Source organism: Pithys albifrons, chromosome 13 (assembly GCF_047495875.1).
Source record: "Pithys albifrons albifrons isolate INPA30051 chromosome 13, PitAlb_v1, whole genome shotgun sequence".
Taxonomy (NCBI): domain Eukaryota; kingdom Metazoa; phylum Chordata; class Aves; order Passeriformes; family Thamnophilidae; genus Pithys; species Pithys albifrons.
This window is the reverse complement of record NC_092470.1, coordinates 8,523,337-8,549,464: the sequence shown is the minus strand read 5'-3', so window position 1 is coordinate 8,549,464 and position 26,128 is coordinate 8,523,337. Positions and strand designations below refer to the sequence as shown.

General features: G+C 40.0%; 1 protein-coding gene across 1 annotated transcript in view; it reads right to left on the bottom strand.

Annotated features, from left to right (window-relative positions):
- Positions 1-26,128, bottom strand: part of PRTG (protogenin) — a 77,427-nt gene that overhangs the window by 17,500 nt on the left and 33,799 nt on the right. The window contains exons 7-11 of the mRNA XM_071568838.1: positions 25,558-25,717; positions 24,708-24,955; positions 20,667-20,831; positions 19,358-19,663; positions 18,299-18,487 (exon numbers count right to left, since the gene is read on the bottom strand). Coding sequence (XP_071424939.1) covers positions 18,299-18,487; positions 19,358-19,663; positions 20,667-20,831; positions 24,708-24,955; positions 25,558-25,717 — 1,068 coding nt within the window. The remainder of the gene's footprint in view (positions 1-18,298; positions 18,488-19,357; positions 19,664-20,666; positions 20,832-24,707; positions 24,956-25,557; positions 25,718-26,128) is intronic.

Sequence of the window (26,128 nt, the reverse complement as noted above, 5' to 3'; positions counted from 1 at the left end):
TCTTTTACATAATTAAAACCCTCTAAGACTAAAGCAGCATGACACTAACAACACAGCCAATGAAAAATTTTAATCCATCCTCCCTTCTCAAAAGAACACAGAGAAATGCAAATGCCCTCATTACATTTTAACACTATCTTCATCAGTTTTTTGCAAAGACCAAAGTGTGTTTATCCCACTCAGATTTTGGTAAATTGTCTTCATATCATTCTTCTGCTCTAGGCAAATTTATAGCATTGGAGATTAGTATAAAACCTGTGACACCAAGTTCCACTGCCACCTTGTACACACGAGACACACCCTGAGCCACGGTTCATTCAGCCCAAGCTCACATGGAATACAAAATGAAGAGTCCTAAATCAAAAGTGTTACAAAGTGTTTGCTGGCACCAACACGGCCAAAAAATCGGCTTTCTGGCAAATGCTTCCGAGAAAGCATCTGTTTACAGGCTACTTAGCCAAGGTTACAAGAGAGTGTAATATTGCAACCCCTAAAAGCCCTGGCATTGTTTCTTTCAGCTGCTGCATGTTTGTGAAGCTCGGAAGGCCTTGAAAGGAGCCAGAGCAGAGCCAACAGGTCAGGGCTAGATAAAATTAAGAAAGAATCCGAGGTCAGACCATGAAAGAACTTCTTTTTTTTTCCACCCCTCCAGAACAGTGAATCCACCTCCAGCAGCCTTTCATTCAGTCCTGATAAGAAGAGACTGCACTCCACGGTCTGGATTTTAGACATTTTAAGTCCTCTTTGGGGAGAGGAAAAGATAAGAAAGTTGAAAGAAAATGGACATTTTACTATCATTTACTGCTGGAATATACTTCCATACCTGTTTTGAACATCACTGTTCTCAGCAATTTAATAAGAAAATATTGATAGAAATTAAAGTTCTGGGGGTTTTGTTCTTGTTTCAAAAAGAATTGGGATTGCACTGAATTTCTAGAGAAAAAAAACAAACAAAAACAAAGCATTGAGTGTCATGATATTTAGAGCCAAGTTGAGTGACTAGAAACCTAGAAATAACTTCTTAAGCTACAGCCAGGATGGCAATTCTAACAGCTGGGAAAGGGTTAAGAAAATCAAATAATTGTGGTTTTATTGTGGTTTACATTTAAAATAATACTTTTTTCCTTTCAATTAAAGGTATCAAACCCACAATACACTCAGAAGGCTGGAAAACTGGTTGCTCCAAGGACAAAACTTCTGTGCCCAAATGTCCATTTTTAATTTAATCTTTTGTGCTGCTGAATTTTTTGTGTAACCTACAGGTCCATTGTTGAGTAGTGGTCTGGCTGGAGAGCTCATTGGTCTGGATGGCCGGGGTGACTGTGCTGCCCCCCAGCCCATCCCTGCAACACAATAAACTCCAGATAATTATTCAAAGAAGAGGCCAGCAGCATGGGCTGCTCTGCCACCGGGTCACGGCCTTTGACATCAGATCTGGGGCTAGCCAAAGTCTGCTCCAAGCAACAGAGGTCCAGGGGAATTATTAAGGGGGAAGGGTGGGAAAGGAAGAGCACTGAGAAATACTATCCTTAAAAATGTACTTTTGAAGCAAAGTAATGTAAATACAGCAGAAACTTATTAGGAAAATAAGCAAATACATTTCAAATATACCAGACAAAAGGGACAGAGAGAAGTGCATCAAGTCAAACAGTAACATAAAGCTGGGAAGCAGAAGGATGATACAGATTCAGGTCTGTTCCTCTCAAAAGCAGGTATTCCCTCTCACATTTTCAGTACTGGATTTTATTGCTCTTTTCTAAAAAATACTTTGCTTGAGTACATATGATTAATCAAATAAACACAGTTTAGCCACCTTATTCTATTACTGTTTTTAAAATCTTGTTGAAGCTCTGGATATGCAATTTCTAAATATTAAAAATACCTTAAAATAATAGCATTTAATTTTGTTTTAAAGAAGTTGGAATTTCAGTTGATCACACATTTTAAATAACATCCTTTCAATATCAGATTAAAGTAGTTTGAGCGCTTAGAAATTGCCAGCATTTTACATCTCACGGTTTCTTTTTCAATTTGAAGGTAACTTTAAACAGTTAGATGGAAAAAAGACTGACTGTGATACTCATGTTTTCCTTTGCAAACCAAATAACTGAAGTAGAAACTAAGCAATTTGTTCTTTGTACAACATTGTAAAAGTTTATTTTGGTAGAAACTAGAACATAGGACACATGTGAATTGATCCAGCTAAACAGTCTGGCTTTCCACGGCTCTGGATGGCTCTGGCTTATTTGTCTAAATCTGAAAAGGGTCTGTATCCCTTTTGTGGCTCTGCTGTCCCCTTAGAGGGCCCCAGGACAAACAACACCTCACACCCCCTTGCAGTAAAAACATCACCTCTCCTACTGCCCACCATCAGCAAGAGCAGCCTCAGCCAGAAAGCGCTGGGGGGCAGGAGGGATTCCCAGCACACGGCGGTGTGGCCCTTTGGAGCCTGTGGAAACGAGAATATCTTAATGTCTCTAATCTTTTTAAACTACATGAAGCAGCTCTCAAGGAGTCTAAGTTTGCTCCGTTCCCTCAGGGGTGTAGAACACTCCTCTGTGCCGGTCTGTGCCAGCAGCCCCTGCGATTCTCGTGCCTTTCAGAGAACTGTGAACTGCTGCAGCAAAGGGTCCCCTCGCACTGTGACTGTGCAGCGCTTCGGGCCGCAGACACCCTCATGTTAACTAGCCTGGCTCACCGCTTTCAAAGGCAGCCCTCAAAAGCTAACTTGAAAGCAATACCAGAGGCCTGGACAAACACCTAATTTTGATCTTTTGTGCTCGTCTTTTCTTCTGAGAGACCTTTTCTTTTGTTGCTGCCCAGTGGAAAGCACATAGCTCATTGGTCCTGCTTTGAAAGATGAGAGCACTGCCCCTCAGTCCACCCCTCGGAGCACAATCACTTTAATGGAATTATGTAGAGAGGCCATCTCTGGAAGAAGAAAGGGAGGGCGAGGGGGGAGGGAGAGTGGCCGAAGGAGCCAGCAGAGCCATAATTACCCCAGTTACTAACACAGATATGTCCACTGAGAATTCATGCAGTGGTCCAAAGAGGATGTGCCTCCCCATACAGCAGGTTCCCTTACACAGAGCAACCCAGCCATGCACAAGTGACACGAAACAGTGAATCAAACATTATGGCAGCAGGTTGGGAAAAAAGAAAATCCCTCACACAGCACACCTCAAGACAGGTGTGTGCTATAAAAGTTCTTTTCCATAATACGAAAGAAAAGATGATCTGCCTGGTGGAGATGAACATTTCTGGGTTGCAGACTGGAAGAATGTTTAGACAATGTGCCTGACCTTCATGCTAAGAATGCTTTCAGAAAATGCATCTAAACACAATGCCATAAGCACTCTACCAAAGTTGGTTTAACATCTGTTTAGGTACCAAGCTCTATCATACAGATGCAGTGACTGCCTGACATCCAGCATCGCCTTACAAACAACCCATTTGTACACAATGACAAAGGCAATCGCTTCACAGCACCCAAACTTTCCCCTGGAGCTATGATATAAATTTTCTTCCAGAACCAACATTTTCTGCAGGTCTGTCATGGACTCCCCATGCCATTTTGACCCTTTGTGCAGCAAAATGAAAACACTATCTATCATTACTTGCACCACAGTGACTTTGTAGGAGGTGCACAGTTTCATTGCAGAAACATCTGTGGCCTGGTGACTCAGATCTCAAGCTTTAGAAGTTGTGCTTGTTGCAAGCATGATTACAAGATGCAAAAGTTTCAGGCAGGGCAATTAACAATCAGTCTGGCTCTTTCCTCCTTGAGAGGGCAACAAGGAACTGTACTAAAACACACTCATCTTTTTATATATACAACAAGCCAGTCATGACAGGAAAATAAAATACACGTGAGTGGAAACCACCACTATATTTTTCTCGAGGCAAGTATTGGCTGCATGGACTATGTCCAGCTGCAGCTGTAACAGGGCCCAAACTTCAGTGGGATATTCTGTAATTGCAGGTGTCAAGGGCCACGTCTGCTCCTGCTCGCACAGCACTCCCTGTTATTTGTCGGACACAGGTAGTGGAGGAGCACGACCAGACAGACAGATAGACACCTATCTACACCCTGTGCCCACACACAACTGTGTGAGCACTGAAATATTATCATGGAGACTCCTTGCAGATGTAAACAAAGCAACCACTGAATGAAGCTCAGGATTTGGCACTCATTTGTTGAGCACTGGGTGGAGGGGCAAGTTAACCCACAGAGCTGACAGATCTTGCAGTGGAACTGCTAAACCAACCCATGTGTCATAGGCTACCAGCCAGTCCGGTACATTTACTGCTTCTCTAAGACAGCTCTCATACTTCATTTGCTGAACTTAAATCCAGCTGACTTAAAAAAATTTTTTTTTAAAAAAGACTGGTGTCGAGTTTCCTTTCTACACTATTTTAATGTAAAGTACTAATTGGAAAGCTATCAAAAAATGCTAAATATTTTCCAATTACACATATTAATAAACCACAAGGAAGACAGGTAGTAGTACTTGTAAAGAGCTCCTCTCAAATGCCTTCCCTCAGCAGGTAATTAATTTCATCTGAAGTGTGATGGCACAAGGACACAGGTCTCTGTTTCCTCAGTACCTCTCTCCATACATGAACATGCCTGTTACTCTTGCCTCACTATCTTAGAAGCCTCATTCCCTGCAGTCTCTCTCTGACTGGCTGCATATCTTTGATGTTTAGCAAGGGTATTCATTTTAATTACATTTAGATTATGCTGAACCACCTCCCTCATGGTTTGGCACAGCAGTGTTAATTTTTAGTCTTGACATTTTCATACAGCATATCCCAAACTTCTAAAACATGCTGTGAAGAAAATTTCCATTTGTAATGATAATAAAAGTATCCAGGACCCTACAGCATCCTTGGCTCTAATATTCACTCCTGTTTCATCCAATGACACACTGGCATGAGCTATTTATAGTGAGTTTTGTGGTATGAATTTGCACAGACAAGTTTGTTAAAAGGACACAGTAAGTGACAGCTTGTCACCAGGCAATGAAGCCTGATATACTACATATTTACACTCCCTCTTGAATGCTTACAGTATGCTTAAATTTGGTGAAAATACCCAACTAGAAGGCCAGGAGAATCTGTTTCTCTGTAAAAATGGTAACTTTTCATCTTCATAATGATTCCTCCCAGAACCATCTTGGGTTCATCTCTCCAGGCCAAGACTCCGCCCTTCTAAGATAATTTATCAGGAGGATTACTCAGTCCATATTAGTGGTAGCACCTGTGCAAGTTAATGTTGTTGTTGGTTTTAGTTAAATAGATGTTAATGGTTTATTTGAAGACTCTTTAACTAACACCAAATTTCTGAAACAACATTCTTGAAAGCACCATCGACAAATCTAGCAGGTGGAGTAAAAGAGGTCAACATGTGCAATCTGAATTGGCACCCAATATTGTCAGGAGCTCAAATTCTGTACTCAGATTCTCTGAACTGTGCCCTGAGTACCCTTCTACAAAGATTTGGTTTAATGTCCACACAAAGAAGCCCCTAAACAAGAATAGCCTGAAGGATTTCAGGCTTCCTGAAACTTTTGAAAATTTTTTGCTCTTCTGGCTGACAACATAGCACCTACTATTTATTTTTTGTTTTGTAGTGCTCTGTAAAGACAAAGAGTATCTTTTCCCCACTTGGAAATGGGTTACAACATTACAGGTTTTTACTACTTACCCCAGGTAAAAAGTACAGTACTTTAAAGGATGCTCAGAATAACAGTAACAACATGGAAAAGAAAACACAACTTTGCAGAAACAGGAAGAGAATTGTACTGATTGTGTGCCTTTCTTCAAGAATGTTTTTTCATATGTGTAAAGTATTTTTCATAATTATATACATGGGAATTTGGTCTAGTTTAAATTTTTCCTTCAAAATGCTTTAACTTTTTTTTTAATAAACAAAATCACTTCTCATAGGAAGCAATGCTACTGTTGTTCAAATGTTTGACCACAGACAAGTTGCCTTTTAAATGTTTTGCCTTGCCTACTGTGTTTTTGAATAGTTTTTTGAAGAACAAGAATAGAATACTTGTCAAACATTGTATTAACAAACTGAAAGGAACAGAGCAAAAGATCAGGAGACTACTCATAACCAAGGTTGGTTTTGTGAATTTTCTTAATGCATTCAAGATTTAAATCCAAGCTATATCACTATCTTGATGGAAAAAAGGAGAACAAAATTATCTTGATGTAATTCCTCTTCATATAAAGTTTATACAACACTTAGAAAATGGAAAGCAGTCAGACTGATTGATTGCTTAAGTAAAATAAACACACAGCTACTTAACTCTTAGCTTGCTATCTTCCTTTGTACAATTAAAAGGGTTCCCCCATCATCAATTCAGTTTTCCAAACGCTGAGTTGAGCCTGCGGTTTGCTGAGCATTTAAAGCAGCATCAGCCTGTGCTGCTGCTGACAGGAACCAGCCTGCCTTCCCCAGGCTCCAGCCACCCACTCCAGCCACTGCTGCCACAGCCACCCAGTCCCACAACAGCCTCCCAGTCTTGTCACAGCCTCCCACAGCCTCCCACTGCCACCACAGCCACCCAGTCCCACCACAGCCACCCACTGCCGCCACATCCCTGTGTCCCAACACAAGTGCCGGGAGCGTGCGAGCACACAGAGGAGCAGTACAAATGAGCATAGACAGGCACACAAGGAATGTGGGGGGTTTTCTTCCCTAAGTGCCACCTTTCACTACTTTATTGTGCTCAGAGTTGAACTCTGATGAATTCTGAGCGCTGAGCAGCATCACAAGGCAACAGAGCGAGCCCCTGGCCAGCTGGTGGGGACACAACAGCCACCAGATTGGTTCGTTTTATAGAGCCTGGTGAAACTGAACCTCAAACCTACCCACACAAACACTCCAGTAACCAAAGAGCCGTGTTATGGCTTTATTAATAAAAGACATTTCCCTCAAGGGGGAGCTGTTAACTAATACACCGAATCCAAAGCTGGAAATCTGGACATTTACAGCTCAGTTCTGGCACTGATTTCAGGGATATCATACCCCGCTCAGTTTAAACCATCAAAACCTGAGCAGCTCTTCCTTGTGTTTCACATACCAGTTTGTAAGATAGGACAGTGAACACTGGTCACCTGTGGAACTCACAGGAATGCTTACCAAGTGCTGAAAAAACACAGCATGTGTTCTCAGCACAAACAGATAAACACAAGTGTGTTCTTAGCAGAAAAGTGGAAATATGAATAACTGCCTAAAGTGGACTTTTGCCACACCACTCCAGGCAGAGCATTTCAGCTGCCCTGCACAGGGGCACAAGAGACAGCACAGACTTGGGGGTCCCACTTGCAGACTCCTCCTGGCTCCACAGCAAGAGGGAAGATAACCCTTCAGAGGCAGATCCATCATGAGGGAGACTCAAGAAAAAGAGGCACTGCTGGGTCACCTGGAGTACCCAGGACTTGTGCCTGCATGCTGAATCATGCCAAGCAATTCCCTTTTCCGTCCTACAATTTGAGTGTTCTTTGGTGCTTTTCTTCAGGTATTTTATTGAGTTGACTGGGAGCATGATCTGGCTGTCATTTCTGAAGGAGAAGGATGACTATCACTGCTTATATGACAGTGATAATCAATCACAGCCCTCGTGTCTCTACGCTGCTTGGATAGCATACAAAGACTTAATACATCCAAGTCACCTCCAAGAAAAGTTTTCCAGCACAAATAACTGGTAGGGAGTGCTAAAGATACAGGTCTTCCAACCTAACTGACTGTCACCAAGGCAACAAGGGTTGACAGCAAACTAAGAGAAATTAGATAAAGGCAGGTAAGAAGCAGCAAGAAGGCAGCCAAGACATGAAGAGAGAAAAAAGGCTAAGTTTGACTAACATGAGCAATTATCATGAAAATTAAAATTATTACAAAACACTAATACAGTAAAAGGTATGCTTCAGATGGAGAAGTGATGGACTCCACCAAGACAAAGAGGATCAAGAAGATACCCTCTTTTTCTCCCAACAGTGTCTATATACACATGCAAATGTAGACACACAGATACAGAGCTAAGCAAACGGCTGTGAGTACATCCCTCCCTGCATCTAAAATATACAAAGGAGAAAATCAGTAAACGATGGGTAAGTGGCACAGGGCACAGCAACGCAACATCCATCTATCTGCCTCTCCTCCCCCACATAAACCATCCTATCCTACTACTTCAGAACATCTCCTGTTCAATTTGCACACAGTATTTTATGTTTCCTCCTCTGTCTGAGTATACAAATGTGTCAGGTGGACAGAGAGCCACAGCATGCACAAATGGATGTCAGGAGGGGCAGAAAACCCAAGTCTTTCACTGATCTACCAAACACGATCAAGAATGTGTTTCCCTGTTCCAGGTTCTAGAAGCACGTGTAGTAACAAATAGTTTTGTTTTGTAATGATAACCAGCTTGAGAAAGGGGACAATATTCAGCTATGATAATGGTAAAAACACTGTGAATTTAAATGTTGACATACACTTTTTATGCACATCTTTTTTCTAAGCATTTTTCCCATATGCAAAAAAAAAAATCACATTTGGAAGAGAAGTTTTACAGCAAGAGCAGCTTCTTCCAACACAGGATTGTTTCTTTCCCCATTTCCTGCATCCCCCCTTCATTTGCCACAGAAGTGTGACTCCAGGCAGCCTCAACAAAACAAACATGGGCCTTTTCACAATTGCATCTTTTCCCAAAATGGAAAAATGCTTCTGCTAGCAATAATGCCTTCATGACAAATATATAACCAAGGTGTTACTCAGGACAGGAAAGCTACCAGAAAACGTATCAGCTTAACTTTAGAAGTGCATTTACTTATCACTAACTCAGAAATTGCAAAGATCCCTCTACTATTACCTTTCCCATACAACTACAGCTGGTAACATGACTCCAAAAAAGTTAATGAAAAAAATCCACATGATAAATTAAATTAACATTTTGATCACAACATCTGGGTTGTTGCTTAACAACAGAAGAAAATAATAAATAAAAAAGAGGGAAAAAAATAAGAAATGTAACTAGCCCTGTACAGCAAATGTTTTCTTCTGTCCACTCTGAAGTCTCTTTCATGTGCTAATGGTGGCATTTTTTTAAACTCTTCCCCTTTGACTTACTCAGACCTTTAAGGACCTCACACATCTAATGGTTCCTCACATTCACCAAGAACAATCAAGAGAGGTCTGGGGGTTGACATGCAGTATGATTAATGGACAATGTTGATTTAATTTCCCATAACAGGAGTTTTCTCTAAGCTTTCTCCAAGGAGCAGTTTCTTTGCAATCCAGGACTTAAGTATTTTACTAATGAAGTCCAATAAATAGCAAATTAAATAATGCTGTCTCCCAGAGACAAATCCTCTCATTTCAGGAAAGGAAAAAAAAAACAAAACAAAAACCCAAAAAAACCAAAGAAAACACCACCAACCACTGTATGCAAAGTTCTGTTTAAATCTAAAAAAGGTTGTATAGCAGGAATGTATTTAGTTGTTCAGTTTTCTGGGGTTTATTTTGTTTATTTTGTAGTTTTGTTTAAGAAACTTTAGCAGTTGTCTGGTCATTCCTGCCATTGTTATCTGCTTGCTCATTTTTAGCTTTTAACAGGGGCACATATTTAACCTAATTTTCAAATCCAACAAATTAGTCTTTATTTATTGGTCACTTTTACTTTACAGCTATCAAAATGTGTACTATTACATATTCATTGTAATACTTAGAAACATTTCAAAAGCAACTCTGTGTTGTTGTTGTTTTTTTTTATTTAAAGTCATTTACTACTTTCTTGCTGTAAGGAGTGATCAATATGCCCTTTTCATGAAGCAAATTTAACCTTCAGCTCCAGCAAAGGAACAATGGAACACTCTTTGCATACATCCTAACTGTTACTCAATCAACATGACACAATTTCCCAACTGAATTCCCACACAGGTTTAGCTCTAAATGGTGGAATTTCTACCCTGAGAATGCAGAGCAGCAGAGAGATTTCCTGCGAGATTCTAATCGCTTTCCCACCACCGCAGAGTTTGCCTTCAAAAACTCGGAAGACAACACGCTTTGCTTTGCTATAGGCTGGCAAATGATCTTGCCAGAGTGCAAAAAATCTCCCCATCCGACTTTGAAGGCTTGGCAGCACTCTTGATTCCAGTTCTTCAGGTTGTGACACAATTAGCCTGATGTCCTGACAGAAACAAACGCATCCAACTCCCTTATGGGGAGAGCTGATAAAGGGACAAAGTCTCTCAAAAACTGGCAATGACTCTGCAAGCTACAGGAACATGATCTCTCCTGTTGCCTTAGCAGGGCCCATAGCTTTACATTATTACCTTTAACACTGCTACAAGGCACGGTCCCGTGAAACAATAACACTCCCCTGACAGCCCACACTATCTCTTTAGAGAGTCAGGCTTAACTGGTCTTAGCACTCTATTTTAGTTTTTATTCTGCACTTGAGTCTCTACCCCCTCACCGTGTCCTTCCCACCAGCCTGGGAAGTTAAAATGAATTACTGCTGAAGTCATGGCTTGTTTAAATAAGGATGTCAGGACTATTTTCCCAGATAAATGTCTCCAAACTGGAACAGTTCAGCAAGCATGTTCAAGAAGGTTACATAAAAATATATTAGGCACTCCTTCTGATACACAATCTACCTGTTTCTGAAAGGTCCTAACTAAGAGAACAAGAATGCATCTTTCTGACCCAAGATAAAGTGTTTATCATGTTGACAAATCAATAATTTTCCGTGAGTTTGAGACATTCCATGACTGCAGTTAATTCAAAGAAAGCCTAGAGATCCCTCTTAGTGTCTGTCTCATGTAACATTTTAATCAACACCAAGACCAGTTATGCTGCTAATGCAGATGTTACAGATGTCAGTATTCCAGCACCTACTGAAGCTGATTACTGCCTAAACTGGTAACCTATTGAGAGGCTTGATGGTATAAAGTTGACAAATACATTAAACATTATTTAAAACTCTCCTACAAATGCACTGTATGAAAATAACCTTTACTCTCAAAAATAAAATATGGGCAGGAGTAACTGTGATGTGATTTTAAAAAATTCATAAATCAAATTTCTTTAATAGAGGTAAACTTAAATGCTGTCAGAAAACATACATGACAAGGTAATCTTTTTTTAAAAAATAAAAACTCAGGTGAAAATATGTGATTATGATACACATCTGCAATACTGCACAATGCAAGACAAATAATGGCACAATTACACAGGAATGAAGGCACTACAGTTTTTTACAGATGTGGCACTTGAACTGCATAAAAAGCATGCAGCATTAGCAGCTGACAGTTAACTGGCTGTTCCCCAGCAAATCTGCTCAGAACAAGCTGATACTTATCTGGGATTCCCACTCAGTCGTGTGCAAGAGTGCTTAAATAAAGCTGAGCCTAAGACACAGTGGCTGCAATGGATGCCACGCCATTCAGCTCCAACAAAGGGCCAGAGAGTTCAACCCCAGCTCCAGTTTTGCTCAGTAAGAATTCAATTTACAACCCGAATGAATCAATTTTTCACCTCAACAGAGCAGTGTAGTATTTTTCTTCCATAAGGCAGGCGTGAGCCAAGTGGGTGAGTCTGAGTCAGTGTGTCTGGTCACCTCCTGTCAGCAGGTTTGTGCTGTGCAACCTCCTGATGTTCCCCTCTCGCTTGCCCTGGGACCCCCCAGCTGCACACAGACCAACACGTACATCATCAGAAACGCTGCACCAAAGAGAGGTTTGATGCCTTCCCTGCCTCTGCCACCCAGCCTGGATCTTGCACAAGCAAGAACAGTAAATCTCAGCCTAAAAGGAGCTCTCTGCTACAAACAGATCTAGAGAAATTACTAGCACTGACATACATTGGAAACAAAACACAATGAGACAGTTGGTAAATCACAACAAAACAGAAAATCCACTTTGATCTCTATTTACAATTACAGTCTGTAAAATGCAATATAGTTGCTTTTATAAGAGGCTAAATTCTCTCAAAGCACCATTTTCTTTGATATTTTGCCAGTTAACAAAGTTACAGGGTAATAAAGCCCACTCCACTCTTTTAATCTATGATCTACCTTTCAAAACCTGAAAGGGAGAAAAAAATCAGGAAAAAAATTATATGCAGCTATGCCACGTCTGCATTTGGAAGGCAGACTCATTTAGAGTGGTGACAGGTCTGCCTTTCATGACTGTGAAACAAAAAATGTGTGTCTCTTGTTTGCTGACATGCAGTAGAACCTCACCAGCACAGCAGGACTGGGCAAGAGCTCAGGTTTGATAACTACAAATATACATAATCTGCCATGTCTGCAAAAGAGAAAGAGGTCACAGTTAGCGGAGGGAGAGGTTGATTTTAAACATGCCTAGTTTACTTCTGGGGCTTTTGGTTTTATTACTGTGCAGTCTGAGTGATTCCTCCTCCCCTCTCCCAGCAAATCCCTTATGTTTTAGCTGATAAGTAGTAGTAGCAAGCCTGTTACACACAATCAGGAGAACTGGCAGATAAGAGGTTTAGTTTAAGGATGTAATCAGCGTGAGTAAACACTAGAGTGACCCAGCTGTAAACAGTGGAAATAAATGATAATATTTGTCCTGGTCACCTACTGAGCTATTAGACACTTTCCTCTATGTAACAATGTAAATATAATGACTATAGTATATACAGTAGACAGGGCTATCATCTGGTTTTCTCAACAAGAAAGCTGAGCTTTTAGTTGATCTTTACTAAGAACTAAAGTAATTTCTACTTTTTTTTAGCAGAATTGTCTTCAACAGAGCATTTCATTAACTCTGCATGTCTGATTTGATATAAAATACCTCAAGTAAAAAGAAAAAAGTATAACTATAATAGTACATTAAATTGTATTGAATGCCATTTGAGAACACTTAGCAATTAAATAAAAAAAATTAAAAATTAGTGTTTCTCAAGAAAGACCTGTGTTTCTACATGAAACTGTAGGAATGCCTGGCTCCTTGAATTTGTATGGGAATCCCAAGGTAAATTTCAATAGTAACTTATAACCAAAAAGCAGCATCAATTCCCACATGCACAATGCTGAATGTTCCAGAATTCTCAGAATCAAATATGCAAGACTATATTTTGACATCAACAAACCATGGGATAAAACTGAAAGTATAGCCCTAGCTATCAGAATAACTACACTAACACATTAAATGCTCTTACAGTGTTCCTTTTCAGTATTACAGCATTTACAGTTCTGAGTAAGAAACATGTCATCAGCACTGTCCAAGATGACATTAAATTCTTAAAACTTTTCCAGCACATTCACTTGCAATATGATACAAATGAAACCTCTATGTCCCATCTGTCCATGATATCAACTGCTTTAAGAAAATTGATAAGCACTTGTACAGCATCATTACAAGAGACGCTTGGGTGACATTCATCAGGCAGCTTAATTGGAGAAATTCTTTGTATTGACTCTTCTTACACACCCTTATTTAATTTCTATAGACTGTAGAATGACCTTGTCTTCTTTGCTGCCCTGGACTAAAGCTTAGCTACAGTCATGGTTGTAATGTGATATAAATAGATCCAGGGGAAATTAAACAACTGGAGACCAAGCCTCTGGGGGAATCCTAAGTGTTGTAGGTAGTTGGCTGATTCTTCAGGAGAAGCCCCTCTTCCAAAGGTGAATGCCATGCAGGGTCACAAAATGGGCCTTTTGTCATTTAGACCTTGACAAATTTGCCACTTGAAATTTTCGTCCAAATGAAGGAGGGCAGGGAAACACACGGCTTTATCGCTCCTCTCTGCAACTGGGAAGAGGCAGGACACAGAAGAGCTTTCAGGCAGAAGTTTTTCTGGTTAAGACCAATGTTTTTGGAGTGAATCACACAAATCAGTCTGACAGAATGCAATTATTTTTCCAAAAGTACTAAAGTGGGGCAGGGGAAAATGCCACTGGGTAATGTAAAACTGGAGTGCCAGCAGAAGCAGCACAGGGTTATGATGCACCTCAGGTTAAACAGCTTAGATGACCCCACCAGCAGAGAATAAGCTTTCCCAGGGAGAAAGCTTGTGGTGCCTCCAAGCCTCTCAGGAGTCACCAACCAATTTATTCATTTAATTATTTATTTTAGGCAGATACACTCTGTTTCATGGTCATCCAATTACTTGGCAGCTTCTCCCCAGTCCCTCTGTAGCCCCAGTCTCTGGGGAACCAGCAGTGCTCCCGGGGGCTGCAGCTCCCAGCACAGGACACTCCACAGGCTCTGCTGGGGAGGAGCCTTCCCCAGGGAAAAGCCAAGGTGTGCTCTCTACACTCAAGGCATCTTCCCCAAAGCCAACAGACCAGTTTTTCCATGCCCTACGGTGTCTGTGTGAAAATGGTTGCTTACTGAGATATCATCACACAACAGACAAGAGAGCACCCACTCTGTGAGTGTCTGTGTGTGCACATCTCTGATCTCTGAAATCCTTCTGAAATCCTCCCTGTCACTGCCGTCACTGCCATCACTGATGTGGGACAGCTCCCAGACAGCAGCTATGGAAGAATGAAGCAGCAGAGCGAGTTCTTTCCTCCCTCCCTCCAAGCACAGAAGGCTTGGAGGCCAATGGCACACAAACATGTCGCAATCCCCCACCACACGGGCCATTCAATTAATTAATTGCTGGCATGATAAGAACTGAAAACTGAAGTTCAGAGAGGGAAACTTCCAGGCAGCTTGAAGAACAGTGTTCTCATGATACAGCATCAGAATCAGTCAGCCTTCTTGAGTCTGATAATCAAGAAGCTGAATTTGATTTTATCCTCCCATATAAGCTTCAGATTTGTGAGTCATTGCCCTTCTTGTATAGGCTCCACCTTCCTACCAACCAGTCCTACAGCTGCAAATACAGTGAGCTCTGGCAGGCACAGTCCCCTTAGCACAGCAGTGAGTACCAGCAGCATGGAGGAACAGCTGCACATGCTTTAAACAGGCTTTGGAAAAAATAATTTGAACAAATTTAAAGGGGGTGATAAACTTTTCTGGACACTGTCTTCATTTTAACTTTCAAATTTTGCCAATCTCTCTCCTGTTGCACAGAAAGAAGGTTCCCCAACAAACTCTTCCACCAGCAAAACTCACTTCACCTTCTGAGCAAACATATTCTGAATCATTACAGAAACAGGACCTGTACCAGCAGACTTATCAAGTCTCATAATGAAAGACTTTCTGTTAGGAGAAGTTTCTAGACCAAGAGGAAGCAAAGGAAAGAGGCAAAAATGCATGGTATGCACCCAAGGGTCTGCTCCTGTGCAAATTCAAGTAATAATGGAATTTTACACTGGACTAGGAAATGGCCTGCTATTGAAAAATAAATGCCAAGACCCTTAACACAAACAAATGTCTATGTGAAACTGTGGATATTTATTTTGAAAATGGCAGCCCTGACTCTGATCAGATCATTGAATTCTATTTACATGGTGACTATCGTGCTAAATAATTCACTTTAAAAATACACAGAAGCAACCAAGTAGACCTACACTGGAGTAGGAGAGGTCAGTTCTCAGAAAATGAGGGAAGAACCACCAGGAGATTAAAACATGCAGCATAATATTCACATTGCTACATTTCAAGTTCAATCATTGTAACAGATTTCACACCAGCATTGCTGATTCTGCTTTACCTCTCATAATTATCCTTCCATCAAAAGTCTTTTAGACATTTGCAATCATTTACAGTAGTTGTATCAATGCTATCAACAATCAAGGCAATCTACAGTGCTTATAATGACAATGCTAATGTTCTCTTTGACTAGGGAATATTATGAATTCTCATTTTTTATGTACTTCAATTGCCATAAAGTGAACTGTCTTAATTAAATGCACAGATTTTACACAACTGGCATCTGGACCAACGTCTGCAGAAAGTTGCATGGACAGATGTACTGACATGCTCCAAATGTCACTAGAGTCTATCTGCAGTTAATTAACCATGCAAGAGACAGGGGATGGCAGATCAGCCTTAGGTCATGACAAACTATGACATAAATTTGTGTGTTTGGAAGCCACATAAATTCAGTGGCAACAGATAATGCATGAGAAACAGTTCCATCTTTGCCCCTGGGAAGCCCATAGGACTATTAGCATATTCTTCCAAATAACTTTTCCTTTTCACCATGTTATCCAACATATATGGAACCAAAAATCTTAAAACACACCTTTCCCCTTCAAGTCTCACCCTTGCAGTATTCTGCTAATTCCTCTAGCTCATAATGAAGACATTTATTTTAAAGAGGCTGTCAATAAATCAGTAGTTTAGTGTCCTCAGGAGAGGTAAATGGGTGACAGAACATTAGTCCTCAAAGCTTCTGTCCAGTTCATGAAAAGTCAGTTTACCCCAGTCACAAACCCTTGATTTATTTTATCTAAAATTCTACCAGGTAAGATCACTTCCTAATAACTAATATTTTAATTTTTACATGCATAAATAAATCTGCTAGTCCAAATTATTTAATTATTCACAAGAAATAAAAAGAAGAGCAAATAAGTCCCTTCTGAATGTGTGGATATTGTGGATATTGCTGCAGTCTTTGTGGGTTTATACGCTACATACAATTCTACCTGTTACATTCTCCACGTGTGCAGCTGCCAGAGGAGAAGGTGGTTGGTTGTTTACTGTTTTCTAAGAAGTCATTTGGCATGCACAAGTATTTCAAACAGGCAGCTTGGCAATGGGCAAACACAGCAGTGAGACAGGCACTATCACTGTGAGAAATCTGTGTGAACTTTCCAAGTTTCAGCATATGTAATCATCTTAGCAGGGGAAAACCATGACCTAATCAAATTTCCTGTGCTGAGACTTTGGTGGCTGTAGCCATAAGCACCTTTTATTGTAAATGCTACAAAGCAAACAAAAATAAGAAACCAGGAAAGAAACTTACATAGGAAAACTTCCCATATTTGATACACACTTCAAATAACTCAACACATCCCATTATTAAAAAAAAAAAAAAAAAGGAGATTACTCTTCAGTGGACCTAACCTACAGCAGCACAAATTATGTAGATGCAAAAAATATAAATTATGGCAACCAGATTATATGGGATGTATCATTTTCTGGTTAACTCCAGCACATGAATTCTTCCTTCTTGCAGTTCAGTTAACTGTAATAACCCAAACTCCCTTTTCTTTCATTTTCTCCTGTCTACATGCTTACTGGAAAGAAAAAAACAATAAAAACACACAGATAATATACATTTGAATGTAATTTTGAAAACCAGTATTTTAATCTGAGGAGAATTAGTGTACTGAGAAAATCTGTATGATGTAGATCACACTGTTAAATAAATTTGTGTGTGCCTGAAATTACTGCTCTGTAATTCCATAATTAGAAGAGGAAAAAAATACTCATTTCTGTCCTAGGACACACAGACATCACATCCTGTCAACCCAGTCTCTTTTGTCTCACAGCTCTGTTAAACAGCCACTGCCAGATGCTCTGGATAGAAATGGTCACAGATGGTCAGTTGTCCACTTAACAGACCACGATGCTCTACTCAAATCTTCCCTAAAATAGTATCTCAACTGCATTCAGCAGATGAGAATATCAGCATGGTCAAGAGGCCATTTGACCTAGTTAAGACTGCAGGTCAATTTTGATAATTTAGTCAAGATTAATTCTCCACAATACCCCTAAGTAAACTACCTCAACAGTCAGGTGATCAGTGCAAAGACTCCAGTGGGACTCTGCAAGTTCTGTGCCCTAATGTTTGTGCTCAGCCCTGCCAATATGCACCAGTACTCCTTAAAAATATTAACAGAAGAATAACATGCACAAGGGCTACCTGCTACTGTGGTGAAAATGCAGTGCTTGTTGTGCAGTATGGCTGTGACAAAGGCTACAAATAACAGAGAAATAAGCTAGAAATACCAGACAAAAATCTTTGGTATTTTGTAGTTGTCTTTCACTGTTCTTAGATCAGACATAACTACAAAAATGCTGAAAACCGTTGCATATCAAACTGGATATTTAAAAACATGTCATTTACTAGCAGTATTTACTAACTATAAGTTCTGTAACTTTTGACAAGCAGCTGAGCGTTCTTCTTCCAACTTACACAAGTTTTACAGGATCTGGTTATCTCAGAGTTGTGCAACACGTATTTTGCCAGAGGATTATTCCCTCACCAGCCAAACTCCCTCCAGCGTACAAAGCTTATTGCTGGGAGAATATATGGCCAAACCTAACGCTGTTGCCCTACAGGTCGAGCGATTTAAGCTCTCGAAGATATTGCTGTCTGCCAAAACAGATGAGGAGTATTTTATAAACTCACCTAAACCACTGACAGTATACTCAAGATCACTGGCATCCAACAGAATGGGTCCATTCTCCTGCTGCCCCTCCTCCTTGTAGTACAGCTTGTAGCCCTGGATGGCTGCGGGGTCCTCACTGTCCTGCTGCCACTGCACTGAAATGGTGGTGCAGTTCATGGGCTCCAGGCGCAGCTCAGGAGACTTTGGGGCTGCGTTTAGAGAAATACAGACAATAGTCTTATATTCTAGAAATAACTATTTTTCATGCAAAAATCTGGGTGCCCATAAGTCCAAAGTGCATTCAAGACTTTAATTCTAACTCATCTGTGTGTATTCACTTAGTTATTTCTTTCTTATGATGTCTGACTTCCTAAAACTTAACCTAACAAATTAACTTAGGATAATACAGAATAAAAACAGTTTTTAATTCTGCATCTTAATAAATAAATAAATTTGTAATGTAGCTATTTTCAAAGATGAATAAAAACATTCCAAAGATAGTTATAAAACTACCTCCTGTTTTAAAGTGAGAAGGAGCAAATGTGATTAACAATAACATTACACTTCATCACATGTTTGTAATTCGCTACAGCAGTCAAAACTCAGTTAAATCCCAAGTGGATAAATGTGGACTGCAGCTGAAAAATTAAGTTACAAATTCAAATCTACATATTTTTCAAGCTATTCATGCAAAGCTGAATGTTCTTCTGCATGACATTACTAAATAATAACATCATCCAAAGCTCAACTTTAATGACTGAAATTAGACTTCAAATATAAGTCAACTTGCCTAGTCAAAACATTCATGCATTTTGTTTATAATACAGACTTACATTAATCAACTCTGATCCTTTAGGCACCTATACACACTGCTAATAACGTGTAATGCCCAACTGCAGAAAAGTACTTTACACTGAACAAAATGGTGCAGTAAACTTCAGTTCATGTTTGTGAGCTGATCAAACGTTTGAGCTTGCAGACTCATTTTCTTCTGTTCTACATAATTTGAATTAAAAACAAAACAAAAAGAACCAACCCCAAAGCCATCACTGTTCAGTGCAAAGCATGTTAAGAATTACCTTTCACACTTGTAGCTTTGGGAGTTCGGTGTGAAGTCCACAGTGATGCCTCTCCCCAGCCAATCCTGGTTGCAGCAGTGATCCGAACCAGGTACACACTGTCAGGCTTCAGGCCCTCCAGCAGATACTCATCTGAAGTGCCTGGGAGCTCCAGCACTTGGATTTTGGTCTCTGTGCTGAGACGGAAGGACAGACGGTACAGCACGACCTGCCCTCTCCTGTACTTGGTAGGAATCGGCAGCCAAGAGATGAGAATGTCTGTGGGGCTTCTGCTGGTCAAACTGATTTCAGGAGCTCTCAAGGGAACTGAAAAGGGAAAGACAAAGCTTTTGACCTCAGGGAAAAGAGAGATGGAACATTCTCTTCTGACACCTCAGCCATGATGAGGTGCCAGTAATACAAGAGTAAATAATCCAGCAAGTTTTGCAGATTCTTGTTTAAGGATAACTTGACACTTCTCGTACTTCTCACCTATAGCCTAAGCAAGACTTTTTCTGTAAGGTCCTCAACATTTTCTTCTCTTATTGCTGCCACGGGTAATCAAAGGCAATCAGCACCTCACTGCTCTGCAAACTGCCTGTCAGAGTTGGATGCAGCAGCTCAGACTGAGGCAGGACAACACCCTGCACTGTTGAACACTCGCTGCATGTTTTCACCCACCAACCATGTAATGAGGGTTGTAACTCCTGACAAAGAGACAGGCAGACAACTGGAACTGGCAATGTTCCACACTGCCAAAGCTTAACCCTGTCAGAATTTATTAATCAGTTCTAATGAACTACACTAAACAGTTCGTTGTTGCCATGATGTTCAGACTAATTAATTCACTGCACAGAAGTTAGTAGAGTCTTTTATGATATTCTGATTCTACTAAAAAGCACACAGACACAAAAACAAAACAAAACAAACAAACTTTCTTTTCTTTGGCATAGCAAATTTTTATTTCAAGTTTTCCTCTAAAAGTTGCAAAAGATGCAGTGGCTGTGCAGTTTGATCCACATTTCAGATGCTCAAGACAGAGTTACTGTCAAATTCTCAACATCATGTGAGTTTTTAAAGATCTAAAATAGTTACTAACATGACTTAATGAAATGTCTTTCAAGGTAGAAAAAGACTCCATGTAATACACACTGTTGCCCTGTCAGAATGTTATTGTTATTCCTTTCATTAACTTGCTGTCTTGCACTGTGTGTATCCTGAAGTCTCAGTGGTAGCAATGGAAATTTGAGATTCTCAAGAACTGTTAGCACTGGATTGCACATTTCTATCCAGTGCAAATAAAATTGTTCACCGAAATAATCTATCTTACCATCTTCAAGGGTGTGCTGAGTCACATGATCTGACATCTGACTGGCCCCCAGAGGCATGTAAGCTACAATATAGAAGGTGTAGTTGCTGGCTGGTTCCAAGTCATCAATAATGTAATGAGTTGTATCATTTCCAATGACCACTTGATACTCTTCATTATTTAAACCTGGTATAAAACAAGGGTTAGAGAAACAAAAATTCGTGAAAATCCTGGAACACCACAGTATCATCTTGGCTTTAAGATATTACAAAACTAATTTCACGTTCTTCCCCAGCCTACCTCTGTCATTTCAACCCTACTAAGCAAACGCTCTTTCATGCACAGGAGTAACTGTTGTCCTGCTGTGGTTTGGGTTATGCTGTTTCAGGCTTTTCCTGAATAAGGGATGCTGAAAGCAACCCTAAACCCTATTTGGAATTAGTCACAACAAACTGTGCCCTATGTACAGTAGCACAACAGACAGGCTCTAATAGCCTTATCATTCATACCCAGCTTCTAAATCTATTTTTTTAGAGTTACAAAACCTGTTTACAAAGCCTTTCTGTAGCAGACTGCAGGAATGTGAGGGCTCCACTCCATCAAAAACAAAACAAACAACCCCCTCCCCAAAAGAAACAAACAGAAAGGATTTATTCAGCAAAAGGATCTCACTTTAGTCCTGCGATTTTTATATACCTTTGATTGACACGTTTTTTTCCCTTTAATTTGGAGAAAGGCCAATAAGAACAAACCAGAATGAGCTTCAAAAATGTTTGGCTCCTTAGCAAGTTGTTAAAAAAGAAAAAAAAAAGAAGAAAAAGAAAAAAATGGTCAGCAATTCTCACTAAAATATGCATAGTAATGCAGGCAGCAGTCCTTGTCTTTGTTGGGCTTTATTCCTATAGAGGAGGGCTATAGACTGGCCCGAGTGTGGTGAAAGCTGCTGTGTTAAGGAACAATTCACACCAAGTGCATGTCAACTTAATCAAAACTCTGTAAGAGCCAGCTCCTCCTCTTCACAACTGAATTTATAAACAAAACCAAAGGCAAATTCCACCATTAAGTTTTCCCACATTTATGAATTAACTTGATAGCATTTTAATTAGACAAGATTACGAGCATCTCACAACAGACTAGTTAATGGCTTGTTAATTAGGAATTGCAAGGCACGATTTCTGACCTGCTAAACAAGATCCTTGAGCTCAAATTAAAAGGACTTGTTCTCTCATTGAATGGATTGCTAGGCCTCATGCAGAGGTCCTAATGAAACAGCCATAATAGAGAACAAGGCTTGCCTTCCACCACAATCAGTGTTCCCTTTGTGCCTTCTCTAAATCACTAACAAGGAATTAACACACTCCAACATGCAGGCTCATCAGACCCTTATTCTTCTTGCTACTATGACCCCGATTTGAATGCCAAATATTCTGCTAAAAGAAACAAAAAAACAAAAACACAAAACCCACACCTGTTAGTTTCTTCCACTAACGTGATTAAAACACTAACTTTTTTTTTTGTAATAGGGAAGAGGACCTGAACTTGTTTTTACAGTGGAACATCAGAATACTCGAGCTGTGCAATTTAACGAAGAGAGATGTTACCTTTTGTATTCAAAGCACCCACTACATTAAGTGTACAGAAAAAAACATAAAACTGCATATAATTCAAGCATTATCCCTTTTTGCTGTTTAAAGTTTATAGAATCATAAGCATCAGTGCAACTTCGGAGACTTGGCAGGCACTGCTTTCCTTTGGCAATACTGTGTTCCTTACTCACACTTTCAAGGGAGGTTCCTACCTAAACAAGAGAGCAATACATGAACAGAAATGTATAAGGAAAAAGGTACACACAGGAAGGTTTAAGTGAGATAAAATCTAGTTATGTCAGATATATCTGAGATAATTTTTAACCTTCATCAGGGTCAGAAACAGTGTGAGGGTGGAATGGGGAAAGACAAACAGAAAGGAACAATGAAAGCAATACACTCATACAAATATTTACATTAAGATATAATTTTCAGAATTCTTACAGAGTAAATAAGATGCTGACAATGCCTACAGTCTACATTAGCATCTCTATAAGCTGGCATGGTATGAATGTCATCAAAAATTCAATTTACAATTCTTTCAATGCTGTTCCTTCTACATTTACATCAGAGAGATGGCTGATGTGATACTTCCTCAAAAAGGCATTTTCTAGGCATTTAATGATGCCTCTGATAAATGGGCAACATCCTCAAGAAAAGTTTACAGCCTATCACTAAGAAACCTATTATTTTTATAGAAATACAGTCCATGAGCCTTTGAAGCTCAACAATTTATTCTACAAAATGAGACGAAACTGGTTTTTGTGTTCTGATGCAAATTTCTGGTACTACACAATCATGTTACCAAATTAAAAATGCATGCAGATCATCTACATTTTGAAACCTACCACTGTAATTACACCTCTTAACACAGCCCTCTCCACTCTCCCCATGTGGTTTTCTTTACTAATGTGAAAGGATGCACAACAGTATTATATTAAATAAAGTATCACAAAACAGTAAGGAAAGATTAAAAAAACCCAGGTAGTTGAGAAAGCAAGTTCAAATAAATCAGAGGTTCCTGTTTGGTTGGTTGCTTCTGTGTGAAGTTTGCTTTGTTTTTTAAATCAAGACAAGCTACAATCTCATTTCACAAAACACAACCTGTGGATAAACAAGTAAGTAAAGCAAGGATTGCAAAACGATTTTGCAGAAAACATTCCAGAAGATACCTCCTTTCACTACTGTGCAAGAGCACTTCCTGCACAAATACACACTTCCCTAAGGACAGTTTTCCAGTTTTCTTTCAAGTTACCTGGTCTCTGCTCTCTACTATTACCCAGATAACTTATCTAGTGTGACTTTATTCATATTAGCTTTAAGAGGGGATTGTGAGCACAATACCTCAGTGACTGAAAGAGTAGGGGGTAATTTCCCACACCTCTTGTCCTCATTATCTTTTAAAACTCTTTTCTTCCTTCCTTCCTTCAGACAAAATTCTCTTGTGTCCTAAAATATCCCACTTGCAAAAGCAAAGGCAGCTATTCCTGCATCAGTATTAGAGTAATTAAGCTGTCCTTCCTGTCCTCTGAGTAGCAGATGGCAGGCTGGTATTCCACACAGAGCTGAGCATCTGCAGTCCTGTCCCTCAATAAACCACATACTGAATAGAAATGGAAACAGAAATCACTCCTAGAAAACAGAGCTGAAGTGCAGCTTGCTTTAAGCCACATACACAACAATTTTTCAAGTAATTTAGCAATCACTTCTGCTTTTGAAAAATGGCTGTTTCCTACCACCTTAGATTATCTTCAAGCAATTACATGATACTACGGGATTTTAAAGTGTCTAGTTACCCATTTTTATTCCAACTATTCATTCCCTTTTATACAGGAATTTGTATATCATTTCAGAGACTGGGATAAACCACTCATGGCTATCCAGCATATTTTAGTGTTTGAGTATACTCTTCTCTTACAGGAGACCAGGGGGTGAAAGAAGAATGGATTTCACCATTCACCCAAATTCATTGTATGAGAAGGTCGTTAAGACAATAAGTATCGATTATTCTACTCCAAAATATATGAAAGTCAGCAAAGTCACAAAAGTTTGTGAATCTAGGTAAAAAAGCAGTCTGTGGTGAAAAGTTCAACTCTGTAAACCTCCAGGACTCTGTTGCATGCTCTGTTCTTCCCTGCCAACCACACACAGAAGAGAGTAGGCAGAAGCTCCAGCAGAGGACGGGGGAAATGCAAACAGCAGTATGGAGGCCCCAGGTTTTAGTGTCCATTCCTAACTTCAGAATCTGTTCACTGGAGCCATCAGACCAAGGTGAGCTGGAAGAACACTCAGATGAGATGACGTGTCAAAAGCATTTTTCCGCAAGCAAGCCTGTTGATTACAACACGCCTTTATATGCTGCTATGCTCTGATGCAGCCCTGCTTATGAACCCTTCAAATCTGACAATCTTTGCCAGGACATTCAAGTTCTTCTCATGTATAAATTGTTAGATAGTAATTAAATCCAGCTGCTTACCTTCTGCTTTCATGTAATGCACAGAGTAGGCAATCACTTTGTCAGAATTGTACAGCGGCCTCTCCCACGCCAGCAGGATCGCTGAGCTGGACATCGTTTCAGCATGGACGTTGTAAGGGGCACTGGGCCTGTCTTCTGACATAACTACAGTGAGTCTGGCCCTGGAGAGGATAGAGCCCTGGCTATTCTCAGCCATGCACTGATAAATGGCATCATCTTCAGGAATGATCTGGTTAATCACCAATTTACTGCAGCGAAAGGAAGAGAAAGGTGGGAAAAAAAATCACACATCTTGGATAAACTTAGCTCTGTGTAATGCAACAACAGTTATGTTTGTCTCTGCTTCCTAAGTTCAGTGCCACAAACTCTTCTGTTAGAATGCACAGCTGTGACATTTACCTTGATGTGTCCTTCAAAACCTGCCACGTTTGTGTTAATGACTGCAAAGACAGGCACAGTGAAAACAAACCTGAACAGCTACTCCCTCCCTGCAAAAAGCAGAACCTTAGGCATGTAATTTCTTTACCAACTCTGTAATATAAACTGCTCACTCTGAAGAAGCAGTAGTAGTATTCTGCTACACTCTGTATATCTAAATTAACTGTAGCAAAACTTCATTTTGGTCCTGCCCACCCACCCTGACAGTAAGACAACCATCACATAAGCTTTGCTGATTTTAGGTATTGACTAATCTGCATTCCTTCTGCCAAGGAAATGCCCATGACTACATTTAACATCTGATTTCATGTTTACTTGAGTTATATCTTGATCTACCATATTTAATTACTGCAATTTCATCTTTTGGCAGCACATCACGAGCACAGCTCTCATACAGCAGTTCCAATCTTACCTGTTGTACATTTTTATTCTACCATTGGAGTGTATTCTCCTTCCATTTTTTAACCATGAGATTTTGGGGGCAGGATTTCCTTCGGCCTGACAAGCAAAACGAGCAGTTCCAGCTCGAGGCCTTGTTAAGCTTTCTGGCCATTCCACAAATGAAGGTGGAGCTACAGAAAAAATAATTTTAAAAAAATCAAGCCCCAAAAATGCAAGGACAGTCATAATCACAATTAGTTTTACACACACAGATGTCTCTCCCCAGGTGTCTCAAATACACATAGACCCAAGCAAAAAGCACCTTTTGTAAACAAAGCACATTTGTTTAAGGATACATACCATCTGCACAGATAGCAACATTTCTACACATTTTTGTTCATGCATTTATCAATACAAACAAACCAAACCCCAGTCTGTGACATTCTGTTCTGGGAGTATAGATACATGTTACATATTTCTGCTTGGCTACAGGATCCTTTTCTGCGTTGAAAGCCTGTCTTCCCAAAGCAAACATCACACCTGGGCATCTCCAAGTGCTAGTTCACAACTCACATGTTGAGTATCTAACACTTCTCATCTAA